Source organism: Neovison vison, chromosome 3, assembly GCF_020171115.1.
Source record: "Neovison vison isolate M4711 chromosome 3, ASM_NN_V1, whole genome shotgun sequence".
NCBI classification, from domain to species: Eukaryota; Metazoa; Chordata; class Mammalia; order Carnivora; family Mustelidae; genus Neogale; species Neogale vison.
The window spans coordinates 203,275,486-203,294,758 of NC_058093.1; the positions used below are offsets into that span (position 1 = coordinate 203,275,486).

At 58.0% G+C, this 19,273-nt stretch overlaps 1 protein-coding gene across 1 annotated transcript in view; it reads right to left on the minus strand.

Annotated features, from left to right (window-relative positions):
* GALNT9 (polypeptide N-acetylgalactosaminyltransferase 9) overlaps positions 1 to 14,977 on the minus strand; it is a 74,922-nt gene extending 59,945 nt beyond the window's left edge. The window contains exon 1 of the mRNA XM_044241028.1: positions 14,737 to 14,977. Coding sequence (XP_044096963.1) covers positions 14,737 to 14,977 — 241 coding nt within the window. The remainder of the gene's footprint in view (positions 1 to 14,736) is intronic.
* Positions 14,978 to 19,273: the final 4,296 nt, after the last annotated feature.

Here is a 19,273-nt window from a genome sequence, read left to right on the forward strand (position 1 = left end):
TCCAACCATCCATCCACCCATCCATCCATCCATCCACCCATCCATCCACCCATCCATCCACCCATCCATCCAACCATCCATCCACCCATACACCCATCTATCCATACATCCATCCACCCATCCATCCATCGATCCATCCATTCAACCATCCATCCATCCACCCATCCAACCATCCATCCATCCATCCATCCAACCATCCATCCATCCATCCATCCAACCATCCATCCATCCATCCAACCATCCATCCATCCATCCACCCATCCATCCACCCATCTATCCATCCATCCACCCAACCATCCATCCATCTATCCAACCATCCATCCACCCATCCATCCACCCATCCACCCATCCATCCATCCATCCATCCATCCATCCATCCATCCATCCACCCATCCATCCACCCATCCAACCATCCATCCATCCATCCATCCATCCAACCATCCATCCACCCATCCATCCACCCATCCACCCATCCATCCTCCCATCCACCCATCCACCCATCCATCCACCCATCCACCCACCCAACCACCCACCCATCCACCCATCCATCCACCCATCCATCCATCCATCCAACCATCCATACATCCATACATCCACCCACCCATCCACCCATCCACCCATCCATCCATCCATCCAACCATCCATCCATCCATCCATCCAACCATCCATCCACCCATCCATCCACCCATCCACCCATCCATCCTCCCATCCACCCATCCATCCACCCATCCACCCATCCACCCACCCAACCACCCACCCATCCACCCATCCATCCACCCATCCATCCATCCATCAAACCATCCATCCATCCATCCACCCACTCATCCACCCATCCACCCACCCATCCACCCATCCACCCAACCATCCACTCACCCACCCATCCATCCATCTACCCACCCACTCATCTAACCATCCAATCATCATCCATGAACCCACCCATCTGTCCATCCATCCACCCACTCAACCATCCACCCACCCATCCATCTCCCTTCCATCTACCCACCCATCCATCCACCCACAAGTCCATCCATCCAACTACCCAACTACCTACTTATCCATCCAACCATCCATCCATCCATCCATCCAACCATCCATCCATCCACCCATCCATCCACCCATCCATCCATCCACCCACCCATCCACCCATCCATACACCCATCCATCCATACATCCATCCACCCATCCATCCACCCATCCATCCATCCACCCATCCATCCATCCATCCAACCATCCATCTATCCAACCATCCATCCATCCATCCATCCAACCATCCATCCATCCATCCAACCATCCATACATCCATCCAACCATCCATCCATCCAGCCAACCATCCAGCCAGCCAGCCAACCATCCATCCATCCATCCATCCACCCATTCACCCATCCATCCATCCATCCATCCATCCAACCATCCATCCATCCAGCCAACCATCCATCCATCCATCCAACCATCCACCCATCCATCCACCCATCCACCCATCCACCCACCCATCCACCCATCCATCCACCCATCCATCCACCCATCCAACCATCCATCCATCCATCCATCCACCCATCCATCCACCCATCCAACCATCCATCCATCCATCCACCCATCCATCCATCCATCCACCCATCCACCCACCCATCACCCATCCACCCACCTATCCACCCATCCAACCATCCATCCATCCATCCATCCACCCAACCATCCACTCACCCACCCATCCATCCATCTACCCACCCACTCATCTAACCATCCAATCATCATCCATGAACCCACCCATCTGTCCATCCATCCACCCACTCAACCATCCATCCACCCATCCATCTCCCTTCCATCTACCCACCCATCCATCCACCCACACGTCCATCCATCCAACTACCCATCTACCTACTTATCCATCCAACCATCATCCATCCAACCATCCATCCATCCATCCATCCAACCACCCATCCACCCACCCATCCACCCATCCATCCACCCATCCATCCATACATCCATCCACCCATCCATCCATCCAACCATCCATCCACCCATCCATCCATCCATCCATCCATCCACCCATCCATCCACCCATCCATCCATCCATCCATCCAACCATCCATCCATCCATCCATCCATCCAACCATCCATCCACCCATCCATCCATCCATCCATCCACCCATCCATCCATCCATTCACCCATCCATCCATACACCCATCCATCCATCCATCCATCCATCCAACCAACCAACCATCCACCCATCCATCCACCCATCCATCCATCCATCCATCCACCCATCCATCCACCCATCCATCCATCCATCCAACCAACCATCCACCCATCCATCTACCCATCCACCCATCCACCCATCCATCCACCTATCCATGCACCCATCCACCCATCAATCCACCCATCCATCCATCCATCCATCCACCCATCCATCCACCCATCCATCCACCCATCCATCCATCCATCCAACCAACCATCCACCCATCCATCCACCCATCCACCCATCCATCCACCCATCCACCCATCCACCCATCCATCCATGCACCCATCCAAGCATCCATCCATCCATCCACCCATCCATCCACCCATCTATCCATCCATCCACCCATCCATCCATCTATCCAGCCATCCATCCACCCATTCATCCACCCATCCACCCATCCATCCACCCATCCACCCATCCACCCAACCATCCACCCATCCACCCACCCATCCACCCATCCATCCACCCATCCATCCACCCATCCATCCATCCATCCATCCAACCATCCATCCACCCATCCACCCATCCATCCATATATCCATCCACCCATCCAGCCAGCCAGCCAGCCATCCATCTATCCAACCATCCATCCATCCATCCATCCATCCATCCATCCAACCATCCATCCATCCATCCACCCAACCACCCATCCACCCACCCACCCACCCATCCACCCACCCTTCCACCCATCCACCCACCCATCCACCCATCTATCCAACCATCCATCCATCCATCCACCCATCCACCCACCCATCCACCCACCCTTCCACCCATCCACCCACCCACCCACCCATCTATCCAACCATCCATCCATCCATCCACCCATCCACCCACCCATCCACCCACCCATCCACCCATCTATCCAACCATCCATCCATCCATCCACCCAACCATCCACTCACCCACCCATCCATCCATCTACCCACCCACTCATCTAACCATCCAATCATCATCCATGAACCCACCCATCCATCCATCCACCCACTCAACCATCCATCCACCCATCCATCTACCTTCCATCTACCCACCCATCCATCCACCCATATGTCCATCCATCCAACTACCCATCTACCTACTTATCCATCCAACCATCATCCATCCAACCATCCATCCATCCATCCATCCAACCACCCATCCACCCACCCATCCACCCATCCATCCACCCATCCATCCATACATCCATCCATACATCCATCCATACATCCAACCATCCATCCACCCATCCATCCATCCATCCAACCATCCATCCATCCATCCACCCATCCATCCAATCATCCATCCATCCATCCATCCAACCATCCATCCATCCATCCATCCACCCATCCATCCACCCATCTATCCATCCATCCATCCACCCATCCATCTACCTTCCATCTACCCACCCATCCATCCACCCACACGTCCATCCATCCAACTACCCATCTACCTACTTATCCATCCAACCATCATCCATCCAACCATCCATCCATCCATCCATCCAACCATCCATCCATCCCCCCATCCATCCATCCACCCATCCACCCATCCATCCACCCATCCACCCACCCATCCACCCATCCACCCACCCACCTACCCATCCACCCACCCATCCACCCATCCATCCACCCATCCACCCATCCATCCACCCATCCACCCACCCATCCACCCATCCAACCATCCATCCACCCATCCATCCATCCATCCATCCATCCATCCACCCATCCACCCATCCATCCATCCACCCATCCACCCATCCATCCACCCATCCACCCATCCATCCATCCATCCACCCAACCATCCACTCACCCACCCATCCATCCATCTACCCACCCACTCATCTAACCAACCAATCATCATCCATGAACCCACCCATCTGTCCATCCATTCACCCACTCAACCATCCATCCACCCATCCATCTACCTTCCATCTACCCACCCATCCATCCACCCACACGTCCAACTACCCATCTACCTACTTATCCATCCAACCATCATCCATCCACCCACCCATCCACTCATCCACCACTCAAACATCTTTTCACCCATCCAGTGAACAAATATTTATTAAGAACCGGTTATGTGTCCGGCATCTTGCCAGCCACCTGTCCAAATACCACCCAATTTCAGCTATTTTTCTTCCTTTGTCTTTGCTCACATTTCTGAAGACCAACCATGCATCAGGCACTTTGCTAAACACTTTGTATGCATTATCTTTTTAAAAATTTATTTATTTGAGGGTGAGAGAATGCACAAGCAGGGGGAGAGGTGAAGGAGAGGGCGGTGCTGACTCCCTGCTGAGCAGGCAGGTCTCAATCCTAGGACCCCCAAGATCATGACCTGAGCTGAAGGCAGATGCTTTACCAACCCGAGCCACCCAGGGGACCCATTCATATGCATTCTCTCATCTAATCTCCTCAAGTACTAAATGTGAGAGGATAATCATTCTTCCCATTTCACTGACTTGGAAACCACGGCAGAGGGAGGAAGTGACCTGCTCAAGGCCACCCAGTTGGGTTTTTGACCCAGATCCGCCTCCTTGTACAGCTCAAACACCTACCCTTCCATAAAGCCCCCCAACCACCCCATCAATGTCCCACATTCTCCCTTCTGTGCGCCTCTGAATTTCTGCACTACTGGTAACTCACTACCTTCCACCTGACTGTAAACTCTCAGAAGGCGGCCCCATATCTGAGCCAGCTTTCTGTGAAAGAAGTGTGAGCTGGATGAAGCCCCTCCCTGAGGCCCCCCACAGCTAGCCGGGGAAGCCCAGGCACCATGCACCGTGGGCTGCAGCAGGAGAGGAACTCCCGGGTTGGTCACCGGGGTTGGCTGGGAAGATGGGTGCCCTGGAGATGAGCAGGCCGAGCCGTGGCCGCAGCAGCCTCTCATCGTTCTGAGTGGAGCCCACAAGCTGGGCGGCACTCCAAGGGTTTACCCCTCGCTCTCTTCTGCAGACATGACTGTGACCCCCTTGTGGGGGAAGGAGCTGGAAGCAAGGAAGCAACCTGACTCAGGCGGTGAGGGGCGGGGTGGCCGCAGCCCGGGTTTTAACCACAACAGCCTCCTGCTACCAATTAAGATAAGCGTGTTTGCTTCTGTGTCCACCGCTGAGTGCTCAAGCACGCAGAATATTAACAGGCATTTTCCACAATCTGCTTGAAATGGTGTGAAAATAGTCCCTGCATAAGCCAGGCCGTTTCTCTGAAATAAAGTCAAGGCTTGCTGGTTTCAGACCCTGGCTGCATGCAGAGCCGATCTGACCGAACCGTTCTGTTAAAAATAGTCCCTTTTCCTGCTGCAAGAGGCAGGAGCTGTAATACACGGCGCCGATCTAAGCTCACATCTGCTCCCGTCTCCTACGGGGTGCACAGGGCAGGGCTCCTAGAGCCAGACATGTCCGACTCAAATCCCACCTTGGCCAGCACCTGACCTGCCCGGGCCCAGGTGATGGGGAGATCGCCTTCCCCCAGGTGGCTTTGGGGGCGGCGTGGTCGGGGCCCTAGGCGCTCTGTGGCTGCTGTAAACACCAGGTGTGCCGGACAGAGTCCAACCAGACCCAATCCTGGGGTCTCCCTCAGTAACGGGGAGGCTGTGAGGGGCCAGGTGTGGGGAGGGGGGCAACCTTCCCCTGAGAAGGTTCCCCGGGAGCCCCACCCCGGCCCAGGAGCCTGCTGCATCGCTCCCCAGCCTCCCACCTGTGCCCACAGCAGACACCTGGATGGAACCGCCTGGATGGGGGTGGAGGCCGGAGACACACTCCTCCCCAGATGGGTGGGGGGGGGCAAGGCGGCCGAGCGTCCCCCCCTCCCTGCTCCCTGTGGGCCTTCTCCCAGTCTTCCTCCCACCCCAATCCCCCTCCCCCCACCCCTACCACCATCTCCATCTTGCAGACCGGGCCATGCCCCAGCCTCCCAGGGTCCCCGTCTCCTGACACGCACTTGTCACGCTGCTGCTCTGAGAGGAATCGCGCAGACTGGACACAACCTAACACACACGTGCTTTTCCAACACGCGTTTGCGGCTGCGGCCCAACCCTAGAAAGAAGGAGGAGGGAGGGGTGGTGTGGACCTCCACCCCTGGCCGATGACCTGGCTTCTTGTCTCCCTGAGAAAACAGCAGAATCAGAAGAGAACCCCAGAGTTCCCGCCCTGTCTGCCGCCCCAGAACCGGCCCCGAGAGCTGGGGTCTCGCCACCATCACACGCTCGGGACATGCTCCTTCCCTGCACCCTCGTGCCCCACCTGTCTGAGAAATGCCACCCACCCCTCACTTCAGGCTGACCTGCGTCACCCCTGTTCAAGGCGAGCGGGAGTCCCCCGTGGACACTGGACACTGTGGGGAGGGGGTGTCCTTGACATCACGGGTGGAAGCCAGGGCTGCCATTGGGCACCCTGCTCCGTGCACATGGCGGCCCGAGCTGGGAGACCACACGGGCGGAGAACCATCTACCTGCTCCTCCTCCCCATAGAGCAGCACATTTGTGGGGTCTAACTTCTCCCCGCCCGCCCCTTCCACTCAGCAGACCGTCGGGTCACCTGCACCCTGCAAGAGGGCGGCAGGACTATGCGAGGACTGACCTCACAGAGGGAGAGACCAGGACCGTGTGCACACGGAGGAAAGGCCGTGTGCAAGCCAGAAAGAGCGTTCCCTCCAAAAACCGGTCCTGCCAGCACCTTGACCCTAGACTACCAGCCTCCAGAGCCATGAGACAAGGAACTTCTGTCGTGCACGCAGCCTGGTCCGGGATGGCAGCCTGAGCGACAGCCACAGCTCCCTGATGGGTCTCCAGCACAGACTCCCCCAACCAGCTTTCTAGCCCTCTTGCCAATGCACTGAGCCCACCCTGCCCCAGGACCTTGACACCCGCTGCGCCTGGAGCATTTCCCACCATCCATGCATGCCCTGCCTACACTTTAGTTTTCGTTTACAAGCCGGTCTCTCTCCAAAGCCTCGTCGGGCACCGAGCGAAGACACCAGTGTCTTCGGGGCGCTGTCCTTCCCTACCTTAGTTTGCTCCTTAGCGTTTCTCCGGATGGTGATAGTGCGCCTCCTGTGGTCGGCCCAGAGGCAGCCTCCAGCTCCAGAGCCAGAGGACAGCTCAACCACGTGGTGAAGAGAATAGGCTGCTGGTCAGCTGACCCCGGGCTGGGGAGGTGGCCCTGGCTTATGGGGGGGTGGTGGAGCTGAGGCCCTCGCGGGGCCTTCAACGTGGGAGAGGGAGTCCGAGAAGGGAGAGGCAGGGAGGCGCACGGGCCTGGACGCTGGGACTCCTCCCCCCACGCCTCCACAAGGAGCCAGCCCCGGAGACACCCCGATTTTGGCGCAGGGAGAACCGTGGTGGATTGCGACCGCCGGAATCGAGAGAATTCGTATGTGCTGTGTTGAGCCACTACATCCGTGCTCACTGGTTACAGCAAGAGGAGAGGAAATCCGCCTGTGTTTCTGCCTCCCATGCCTCCTCACCGGACGCGAGGTCCACGTGGCGCGACGCCGCACAGTGTTGCTGCCTCTGGTTCGGCCTGGAACACCCTGGAGGGATCAGCTCAGAGATCGCCCAGGGGACCTCAGCAGGAGCCGCAGGGAAGGCCTCCGCAAGGCTGGGGCCAGAGGCGAGCCACCCTGGGGGCCCCGGCACCACCGCCTCAGGGGACCTGGGGACACGAATGTGACTGACCCTTTTGTACATCTTGGGCAAAAACCTTATGATCTTCCCAGGAACACTCTAAAGATGTGTTTAACACTGAAAAAGACATTATTTGCGTTTACACGACACACATTTGGGTTTCAGCTCATGCTGCCCAGGTGCCGGGCCTGGGCTGGGTGCCATGGACACGTGGCATCCCCGTCTGCTGACCCCCGAACGCCCAAGGGCCTGCTGCGTGTGACCGGCGCCCCACCCTCTGGAGCCGGTCAGGTCAACGCTGTCCACTCGTGTGTCATTCTCAGGCCAACGCCAGGGTGGGGGCCGCTAGGCAGAGTCCCCCCTGCCACCCCAGGGCCCTCACAGGGCTGCGGAGGACCTGGCCTGCCTTCGTCCACAGCATGGAAGCGGCCCTCACTGCCTGAAGGACTGTGCCACTCGGCGACTCTCCAGCCCCCAACTCCTGGACCGCCGTCCCACAGAAACACGTCTGCGAATGCCCCGTCTTCTCAGGAGCAGCAGGACACAGCAGGCATCGAAGATCACGGCGGTCTGGGGAGGCCTGGACCTGTCTGCCCTCTTCCCCTCCTCTGATACACCTGGCAGGTCACAAACTGGTCGTGACCACAGCCCCTCTGGACATCCCCAGCATTGTGGCCAGGCCAGGCAGCCACCCGCACGGCCAAGGCCTCGCCCCCACACTCGTCCCCTGTGCTCAGCACCCCCATGTCTCCGCCCTCTGCCACACACTCCCATGCCTGTGTCCCACGTTCCACCACTGCAGCCCCCGCCCCGTGTCCTCTGTGCTCAGCATCCCCTGTGTCCCCCAGCTCCCCAAGTCCCCACCCTCCACCATGTGCCCCTGTGTCCCCCGCATCACCCCTGCACCCCCATGTCCCCATTTTCTACCACACACCCCCCCATTCCCCACCTTCTACCATGCACTCCCTGTCCTGCTTCTACCACATCCCCCCCCACATGTCCCTGCCTTCCCCCTCGCGTCCCCCCACCCCTCACCCAGTCGGGCCCCGCAGCCAGGCCCCACTTCTAACCGGGACCTCACAGGTGCAGCCCCGTGAGGACCCATGCTGGCCTGACGCCTCGCATACCACGCGGTTTCCCTGGCACAGTGCCGGGCCCTGGGACAGCATTTTAAGGAAGGAAAGCACTTTGCTTATTCACTGAGGAATAACACGCCAACTGCTGAGGCCTCTGGGAGCCCACACCCACGGTGGCAGGAGCGAGTCAGAACAGACCTGACCCTGAGGACCAGGCAGGTGGGCCCAGGAGGCGGGGCTGCTGGGAGCCCACTGGGCCCTTTGGCAGGGAAGAGAACTCTGGTCCTAAGATGTGGATCCCAGCCTAGGACGCCTCCGCGGGATACTGGATAGGGAAACATCTAAAAACTTATTTTCGTCGTGTTTCAGGCAACAAAGGATAAACCGTCCTTTCAGAAAGTAGAGCCTTTGAAATATGCAGATTGCAGAGCTGAATTGTAAATGCAATCACTTAGTCCGCTCCTCCGAGCCTGGGGTCACCGCCGGCATGAATTATTCCTAGAAGTGTGGCTGCGGATTTGCAGGCACACGTCTCCACACAGAACCAGGGCTGAGGGGTCCGCTTCCTACCCCGAAAGCCAGGAGAGGTGTTTATCACAGGCTGGAGCATCTTGCCGCCTGCTGCTCCCAAACACAAGGGCCCTGGTCCGCCAGAGCAGAGCCCTGTGCCTGGAAAGTGGCCTGGGCCTCCCTGCCTCATCTGTGGCTGGATGGGGCCAGCAGGCTATGCACGGGGCAGCCGGAGGGGGACAGAAAGGACAGGTCCCACCAAACGGCAGGCGGCCCTGCCCTGGTGTCGGCGGGAGGCCTGGCTCCGGGCAGATGCCCTAGTTTCTCACTCGCTGTAGGAACTCAACAGTGGCAGAACAGGAGGGACGCGAGGGACACAAGGGACGCAGACCTGGGGACAAAGGGCCTGCCGAGTTCCTGCCGCCACCACGGTGAAGCCAGACCAGCCAGGACCCCTCAGGCCTCGCAGACACACCGCGCCATCTCTCCGGCCATGGCCAGCCAAGGCCAGTGTGCAGAGCAGTACAGCTCCCAGGGCTCAGGAAGATGAGGAGGTCAAGCTCGAGAGGCCCCCGGACCCAGCGGGAAGCCGTCGGTGGGATTGAAACGCAGCGAACGGGAAAGCTTTCCGGCGGAATGCACACTCCCTAACCTGGGGATTATCTTGGAGCATTTCCCATGAGGACCTGCTTCTGTGCACAGAAAAGCCCGGAACCTCCCTCCAGAAACCAGCACCTTTTCTGCATAGCGGGGCTCCCAGGGGACAGTGTGCGGGCAGGCACCCGGTGGGGGTGAGGGTGCCTGCCCGCACACTCCTGGCGGCTCCAGGAACCCTTGGGTGTCCTCAGACCCCCACGACCGTCCTCTGTAGGCTCTCAGGGCCTGATTTACTCATCACTGGAGGATGCAAACAGAACGCGCCGGGGGCGTGAGACCCCCTTGTGGTCCTCACGCAGCTTCTGTTCCTCAGTCAGGGCTGTGGCGGGTCGAGACCTCCGCGCGCGACGCACAGTTCACCGCAGCGTGGAGGGTCTCTGGACAGGCTCCCTACTTCCGCTTCCCAGCCGTGGCGTGGCCAGTCGGTGAGGCCCACAGCACAGCGGGAGACACGGGACACCTACATGTGGCTCGTCTGCGGCCCGACGCGCAAGGCAAACGCTGGGTCAGAGTCCGCATCTCAGTCCGCCGTCTCTGCCTCGCCTCCGCAGCTCAGCGAGGGTTTCATTATCAAAACTCAGCATGCTCAGAGCGTTGGTAGGATTTTGGCCTCCTGGTCAGAAATCGAGGACCCTGCAGCCGCGGACACACGCCCCTTAACACCCGGCCATCCCTGTCCTCCAGGGACAGGTGGCTGCTCAGGATGGTCCACCACAGACCAGGCTTCCCAGGGCAGAGCCACAGCCCAGGCAAGGGCCACACGCCGGACAGGATTTTTGCCAAAGAAGGACACAGGGTTGAGTGACACTGATTGTCACCATGAGACTTATTCCCCTCTAAGGTCTGTCTCGATCTCCCGATCTCTGTAAGGACAGAGTCTGGGTTTCCTGCTAATATCTCCCTACACAGGCCTTTCACCAGAGCATGGCACTGGGCTCAGAGCCCCGGGGCAACAGCACGGCCCAGCTGGGCTGGACCTGAGCCCACGTCTTGTCTTCCTCATTCTGGTCACCGCCGGCTTGTGGGTGTGGGGCTGATTTGCAGCTTTTTAAATAAATTCACTAGCACAGCAGTGAATTATTCAGATAAAGATCTGCTCACTTGCTCATCCGGCAAATATTTACAGAGCACCGAGAATACGCAGGGTCCGGCCAGGGACCCCAGGGTTAGAGCTGCACACGGAGCAGGCAAACCCTCAGATGAGTTCCAGGCAGGCGTCGCGCACAAATAGGGTGAAGACGGCGTCAGTCACACGCGGGTTTCGGAAACTCGAGGGGAAGCAGAGTCAGAATCATCTCTTTCCCAGAGGAGGACAAGTGGCTGGCGGTGAGGGCTGCCCACACCCTGGAGGCCTGAGACCCACTGGACCCTCTGTTGTTTTAACTTGACCGCGGGACAGAAGTAGAGACGCAGATCATTTTAACATAAGTGCTGCCCTCTGCCACAGCCACCGCTGACTTAGGGCAAGCCTCGCTCTCCCGCAGGCTCTAGGCTTGTCTGTCTGCACACTAGACCTGGGTCTTGCCCTCCAGCTGCACAGGCTTGGGCAGGGTTGGGTCGAGATAGTGGGGTGAACTGAATCGTAGAAAGTACCTCCATCTACAGAGGCCAGCCACCCATGACGGACAGCTCACCCTCCAGGGTCCACACGGGTCAGAACCACGCCCCCTATAGGTCAGAAGAACATGTCAGGAGGCAGGGAAGGAGGAGGGCGGCCAAGTGACGGGCACCTTCTTCCCCGCAGGGAGGAGGCCCCATCCTGGCTGGGCACGAGGCCTGTTAGCCAGTGACGCTTGCACCGTGTAATGCCCACGACCACAACGGCAGAGACACGGGGCCACACGCTTTGCTTGGTGGCAGCTCACCTGCGAAAGAGAAGTGAGCGTGGGTTCTCCCCTGCCCTCCCGGCCCCAGGACGGCTGCGCTCCTAAGGACAGAGGGCTTGCTGGCCAGGCAGCCGAATGGGGACATGCCCTCCCCGTTGCCCTCAGGGGGCTGGAGGCTCTCAAATCCACGATCACGAGACGCCCCGCACCAGCCACGCACACACGTCCGTGGAAGCTGTACTTCATGTGCGACGTAACATATCCAGAACGATGAGTTTTGGCTATAAACATTTTTTTCTTGCCTTGAGTGCTGAATTTAGAAGCGAAGGTCTCATGTACACGCAGGATGTGACTGCATCACATTTCCTAAAAGATTATTTTCTCCCCAGTCCTGGGGTGGATGGTTTCCACCCAGACTCTGGGTGGGCACACCCCAGTCGCCAGGTGTTTCTTAGGGCACTCAGACATCGCAGAGAAGAAAGGGCATGAGGAGAGCCTCCTGCTTCCAGACACCCTCGCCTTCCCCCCAGCTCCCGTAAGCCAGGAGAGACATTTCCAGGAAGCACTCAAGGCTGAGGAAATAGAAGTGACGTTCACTTGGTTTGGATGTCTTCCCTCTTTTCCACACTCGGTGGAGACTCCCAAGGGTCATTTCTAAGTGGGACAGGCGGTCACAGGAAGCGCAGCTGCCTGCAGTACCCATCACACGGGAGCCAGCGCGGGGCTGGAGGGCTAAGCCCTGCTTTCAAAGGGCCCCTTGTGGGCAAATGTCCACTCATTCCTTCACTGGCTCTCCTTAGGGACTGACTCCAGATGCAGGAGAGACTGGCTCTCCTTGTCTCCAAGAACAGATACCAAGTGACTCCTGGGGGGGACATTGTGTTGGGTACATGGCCTAGAAGTGGGGAGCAGCACCCTCATTAGAGAGGAGCGGGCAGGAGGAGGAGGGAAAGAGAAAGACAGAGACCAAGACACAGAGACAAACAGGCACATACTGAGAGAGTCAGAGAGAGGCAGACAGAGGGACGGGGCAGAGAGACGGGGACACACTTGGAGAGAGAGGTGGGTGAAGGAAAGAGAGAGGGGAGAGGCTGGGTGGGCAAGGGTCTCTTCTGAAACCCTTGGCGACATCCTGCTACTGTCAGGACCATGTGTCCGAGGTCCCTGCCTGCGCCACGCAGAGCTGGCTTCCTCTCACCTTGAAGGGCAAGACGGGGAGCCGCTCGCAGCGCTGAGCTGGGCGTCAGGATGTTACACAACCCAGTATGCTGCCAATGTTTTTATATAACCCTCCAGTTCTCCCCATAAAACAGACCATAACACCCTGGCAAATACACTTCAGTAAAGCTAGGTGCTGTCAGCGGGCCGCGCAGCTTCCAGAGATCCGTCACCCCGGCACAGCAGCCAAGTGGCAGTCGGGCTAAACTTTTCTCCCCTCGTGGCTTCGGCTGCACAGGAGAGATCAGAAAAGCCACAGAGCTCACTCACCAAAGCGGAAGTCACGTCTGGAGGAGAACCAGGAGCCAGGGGCTGGGGTTGGGAGTGGGAGGGAGCCCAGGACTCAGAGGACGCTCTGCTCCCTCCCAGACAGGCAGTCAGCTGCATGTGGACAGTGCCCTCCTCCACTGTGTCCCCAAGCCCCTGGGTCTCCAGCTGCTGCTTCCTCCCACAGGAAGCCTCAAGAAGACCCCCCATACCGGCAGGAAGCACGCAGACCCCCCACTGGTGCAGTCCAGCTCCCAGGCACCCCCGCCCAGAGCCTGTTACCCACGCTTCCGACGAGCTTTGCTGGGGCTGCCGGTGCAGAAACCAGAATAGCACAGAACAGAAGGAAAAAGCCCACTAATGAGGTAAACACACGAACTTTTCTCCTTCCTCCTTGTACCTCAGCACAGAGAGAGCCCAGGAAGTGGCAGGGACTTTATTCCGTCTGCTGCATACCAAAGTGGAAAAATACCTGTTCCTCCCAGCCTGACCTAGCCTGACCCTCAGTCACACTGATGTGGACCCTTGCAAGGGGCCCACACCTATGGGGAAGAAGTAAGGAGCCCATCCCAGGAGCTGGGCTTGCTGTGGGAGCTCCGAGGGCTGTGGGCTTCCATGCATCACAGCCCAGCGTCCCTCTAGGGAGTGAACACTGGCCAAGCCCCTGCTGGACCCCTGACTCTCTCTGTCCAGGAGTCACCAGTCCCTGGCCTCGTGCTTGCCCCACAGCAACACTTTCTGGAGGAAGCCTTGCACATCCCCAGGACAGGAGGTGGAACAGGCCCAGGGGTCTCGGGGAGGCATCTTTCCCCACCAGCATTCAAGACACCACATCAGAAATCTCCGAGGGCAGCACTGCCCTCCTCCAGTCTCCACATCCTCCAGCAGAGAGAGGAGTGACTCCAGGCGAAGACCTCCTCTCCCACAGCTTCTAGGAAAGCTGAACGTGTCCCCTCACTCTTGGACCCGGGCACTGCCTGCTCTTAAAGCAAGTCCTAGACCCTCTTGAGAAGTTCTTTCAAGTTCTCTCAGGGAATAAGTTGGAGACATTGCATGTGTGGTTGAGGGGTTGGTTCTCAAGGGTCCACTGGGGGAGTGAATGAATGAGTGGTCATCCAGGCCAATGCTCTCTGCTAAAGGGACCCCTTCTCTTCCTTATCTGCCTCCTACCCAGTCTCCACCCAAAGTAACACAGAAGGAGTTTGATCCCAGCCCCTGCTGGCCATTAGGCCCTGGGGTCAGCGAGGGTTTCAGTGGCTGGAACACACAGCTGCATCCTCCGCGCCCTGTGCCAGTCCCCCCGTCCAGCCCCTTTGTTCCCAGCGGGACGCTGCCTCGGCTCACCATTCAGCTGGTTGTAGACCACCTCCTCCAGGTGGTCCAGGCGCTGCAGGATGGCTTCGCGGTCCACCAGCGCGCCCACCTTGGCGTGCCGGCTCCGCACCCGGCGGTCGGCGCTGCGCACGATCTGCACCAGCCCCTCTGAGCGGTCCTGCAGGCGGCAGTACACGGAGAAGAGGATGATGCCCACGAACACCACGATGTTGACCGTCAGCAAAGTTTTGATCTTCCTGGCCACCGCCATGAACGCGGCTGGAAGCGGGGGGGCTGCCTCACCCTCGGGGCATCCCCGTGGGCCCAGCGGCCGCAGGAGCCTCCGCTCGGCCCGCCGCTTCGGGGACCATGAGCCAGCCCGGCTGATCGCGGGGCGGCGGGGGCTGCGGGCAGGGTGGGGGAAGGGCGCGGGCGGGGGTGGGGCCCGGGGGCTGCGGGCACGGGGCTGCGGCAGGGGGGCTGTGGGCGGGGCCCGGGGGCTGTAGTCTGGGGGGCCCGGGGCTGGGGTCTGCGGGCTGGCTGGGCGCTCCGCCCGCGCCCGGGAGCTGTCCCTTCAGCACCACCCGCGCCCGCTCTGCGCTCCCGGCCGCCGCCGCCCGGGGTCCCCGCGCGCAGGGGCTGCCCGGGGCCGCGCGCAGGGGGCAGCCGGCATCCTCCGCAGAGGGGCGCGGCCCCGTCCCGGGGGGCGGCGGGCGGGCCTGCGGGAGGGAGGGGAGAGGGAGGCGCGGACCGGGCGGGCGCTCCGGCTGCCGTGCGGCTCCTGCCCGCCCCGCAGCCACGGCGCCGGTGCGGAGTGACGCGGCCGCCCAGCTCATCAGCATGCACGCGGGGCCTCCGCGCCCGCCCCCCGCCGGGACCGCCCCTGTCGGTACCGCCCTTGCCCCCCTCGCGGGGGGCGCAGAGTCCGGGGCGGGCTCTGGCTGCCCCGAGCCCGGCCCGCCTGGCGGGAGGAGAGGGGCGGGGCGGGGCTACACGCTCTGGAGACCCGGACCAAGGGCATCAGGGCGGAAGCCGTGGGGGTGGGGGATGCTGCGCGGACCCTCCTTCCCAGGCCCCTTTCCCCCAAATAAACCCGAACCTTAACCCCAGGAAGTGAGGCCTAGGGCAGTGCCTGGTCAAGGCCGCCTTGTCTGTGTGAATGGGCCTGGGGTGGGGTTGCCTTTGTGGGGAGGAGGGCGGGCAGCAGAGTCAGAGTCATCTCCGCGGTCTCCCCATTCTCCTAGGCCAAACGGAATCAACTCCCCGCTTCCTGCCCCCCAACCTCCACCCCCCAGTCCCAACCCCCTTACCCCTTACCTGTCAAGTCCCCTCCATACCTGTCAAGGAGCTGAAAGGGTAGAAAAGCTGAGTACAAGGACGGGTGGACGGGGAGCCTGGGATTCAGGGAGACCTAGAAGCCCCATCAGGCTGTACCTGACAACCTACTGGGACAGAAAGAAGGTTCAGACCACTGGGCGTCAGGTTCTCCCGTGCTCAGACCTCAGGGGAGAGCAAACCTGGCTGTCCCCCACGCCCCACCGCCCTTCCTGGGGATCTAGCCCCTCGCAGGCTTTTACAGATGAGGCAGCTGGGTCATGAGGGGGGAAAGACCTGCACAAATCCCACAGAGCGGGCGTGGTGAGCACCCCCAGGCAGGGCTTCCTGTCTGTCTGCTTCTGGCTGCATTCCGGTGCTGGAAATAGCACCTGACACTTAGTGGGTGCTTGGCAGAGATTTGTGGACTGAATAAGTGATAGAGCATTTATTAAGAGCTAACTTGGTACTGGGTCCCCAGTGTACAGGGGTGAGTACAGCAAGGACCTTGGGCTTCAGGCAGCTCTGGCTATGTAAGTGTGTGTGCCTGTGTCTGTGTGTCCGTGTGTGCACTTGTACGGGTGTTTGTCTTGTAGCTGTGTGTCAGGGGATGTTAGGGTCTTCGGACTCTTGACCCCTCCTGTCTTCTCTGACATACATTCGTGACCTCAGGCAGGCCAGCCTGCCCAGCGTGGACATTTGTGCCTCCTGGTGGATTCTGGTGAGAGCAGCAACACCCATTTCTCCTCGTCCTCATCAACACTTTCTCTTCTTTCTCAGGACATTTGTCTCAAGAAAGTCAGAGGACCACCAGCAGGAAGGAACCAGCTGCTGGGCCTCGGGGCCAGCTGTCTCCAGAGTGTTTACCGTGTAAAGCACTTGTTCCGAGAGGAGCCTGGGAATTCTGTTTTTAATTATCAGGAGAGTCTTACCATGCAGCTAGTTTCATAAACACTGGTCTGTTTTTGAAAAAGAGCCAATCCCATGTCCCTTCTGAGGACATGCCATATTTTTTTCTGTTTATAAAATGCCAGGTGGTAAGATGCTTCCCAATTTTACAAGGATAGCTTTGAGAATAATAATACGGAAAGCTCACACTCACACAGTGGTAAGATGTACCAGGCACCGTTCTGGGCCCCTCATGGCCGTTAACAGACTGAGACTGACAGCAGTCAAATTCCCATGTAACCTGGTATCCTCTAATTCTACAAAAGTGGAAACTGAGTCACCAAGGGGGCCAATGCCATGCCCAAGGTCACGCTGATGGCACAGCATGGATCTGGGATTCCAGCCCAGACAATTTGGCTCCAGAATCCAATTTATTAGCTACTGTCGCTCAAGGAAAAAATCAAGCACTTTTCATTATATGTTTATTGAAAGTGATTTTAAAGTGGTTTTGCAGGAGAAAACATTATTTCACTCATGTAAATACACTGTATTGCATCCTGAAATTTAGCAGGAAACAATACATCCAAACTCTGCATCGATGTTTGGCTAAATATTTCATTCCAGATACAAGCACTTTGAAAATGTGGGGGACCTTGGGCACCTGGGTGGCTCAGTGGGTAAAAGTTTCTGCCTTTGGCTCAGGTCATGATCCCAGGGTCCTAGGATTGAGCCCCACATCAGGCTCTCTGCCCAGCAGGGAGCCTGCTTCTCCCTCTCTGCCTGCCTCTCTGCCTGATACTTGTGATCTGTCAAATAAATAAATAAAATCTTTAAAAAAAAAAAAAGATAATGTGGGGGACCCTGCAGAGAGGGAATGAGTCTGATAGTACAGCAAGCCGGTATTGGGTTGATTGTCAACCACACTGATGCTTGCCATGAGGTGTGCCACAATCCTGTGGGAGGAGGCAGTGTCCATGGAAGGAGAGACAGACCACTGGGGGGCACCAGTGTCTGAGCACACACACCTGCTCCCGGCACACTCACCCCTCCCACCACCGCAAAGCCCTGCCTCTCAGGGACCTCAGGCAGACAGCCAGCCCTTCAGGAGCCCCAAGCATGTCCGAGGTCCAGAGTGCTGCTTTGTGGGTGTAGGACAAGGTCTCCTGGTATTGCCAGCGTCCCATGTGAAGGCATCGACGGATCCTGGGAGAGTCGCCGTGTTGGTGCAGGGGAAGGGAAGATGGGGTAGTGGAATGTAAAGAGACACCAGTTCAGAGAAATGCCAGGGTCTCTGATGTTAAAGAGGTCATACTCCCCTGGGAGTCTGGCCTTGAGACCACACACAGGTCTGAACGGAATGTCCTCTGAGCTGGGCCGCAAATTGGGCCCCAAACTGGACCATAAGCTGAAAATTGGCGGAACCTAAAGCAGTTCCCTCCTGCCTCATGGAAAGCAAGGCATTTCTTTTTCCCAGTTCAGCCCATGCATGAGGCATGCTGTGCTCACTGTCTAGCACATCAGTGAGGATAGGTCAGGTTCTGCTGCAGTGACAAGCAATCCTCAAGTCTCAGGCCCTTGAACAACGTGAGGCCACTTCTCAACCATGCCCCATATCCCCTCTAGTTGCTCTGGGACCAACCTTCAGAGAGTAGCTCCAGCATCCCCAAGGCTCTGCCAAAGAGGGAGGAGAGCCTACACAGCTCTTGTACTGGCCATTAAGTGCCCAGCCTAGACGCAATACCTGCTATTTCCTTTCATGACTTCTAGCCCAGAATGACGTCACATGAGCCTCCTCAACACCAACAGTGGGGGTAGGAAGTGAAATTCTACCATGTGCTTTGGAGACAAGCACTCATGACCACATAGCATCCCTCCAGATGGTCAGGACTTTACTCCAAATTCACCCCAACCCCCAGATACCAGGCTACCCAGAGTAGCAATACATAATCATTGTTAAATCAAAATTTAATGCAACCATCACACAGCAGAGAACCCTAAAGCAAGCAATGACTGCAATGAATCTTGATGTAGACACAGTCATTATTTTTGGACGCTTTGTTACAAATTTATTTTTTTAATATCCTCTTTTAATTTAAATTCAATTAACATATAGTGTATTATTAGGGGCGCCTGGGTGGCTCAGTGGGTTAAGCCGCTGCCTTCAGCTCAGGTCATGATCTCAGGGTCCTGGGATCGAGTCCCGCATCGGGCTCTCTGCTCAGCAGGGAGCCTGCTTCCTTCTCTCTCTCTGCCTGCCTCTCCATCTACTTGTGATTTCTCTCTGTCAAATAAATAAATAAAATCTTTTAAAAAAAAACATATAGTGTATTATTAGTTTCAGAGGTAGAGGTCAGTGATTCATCAG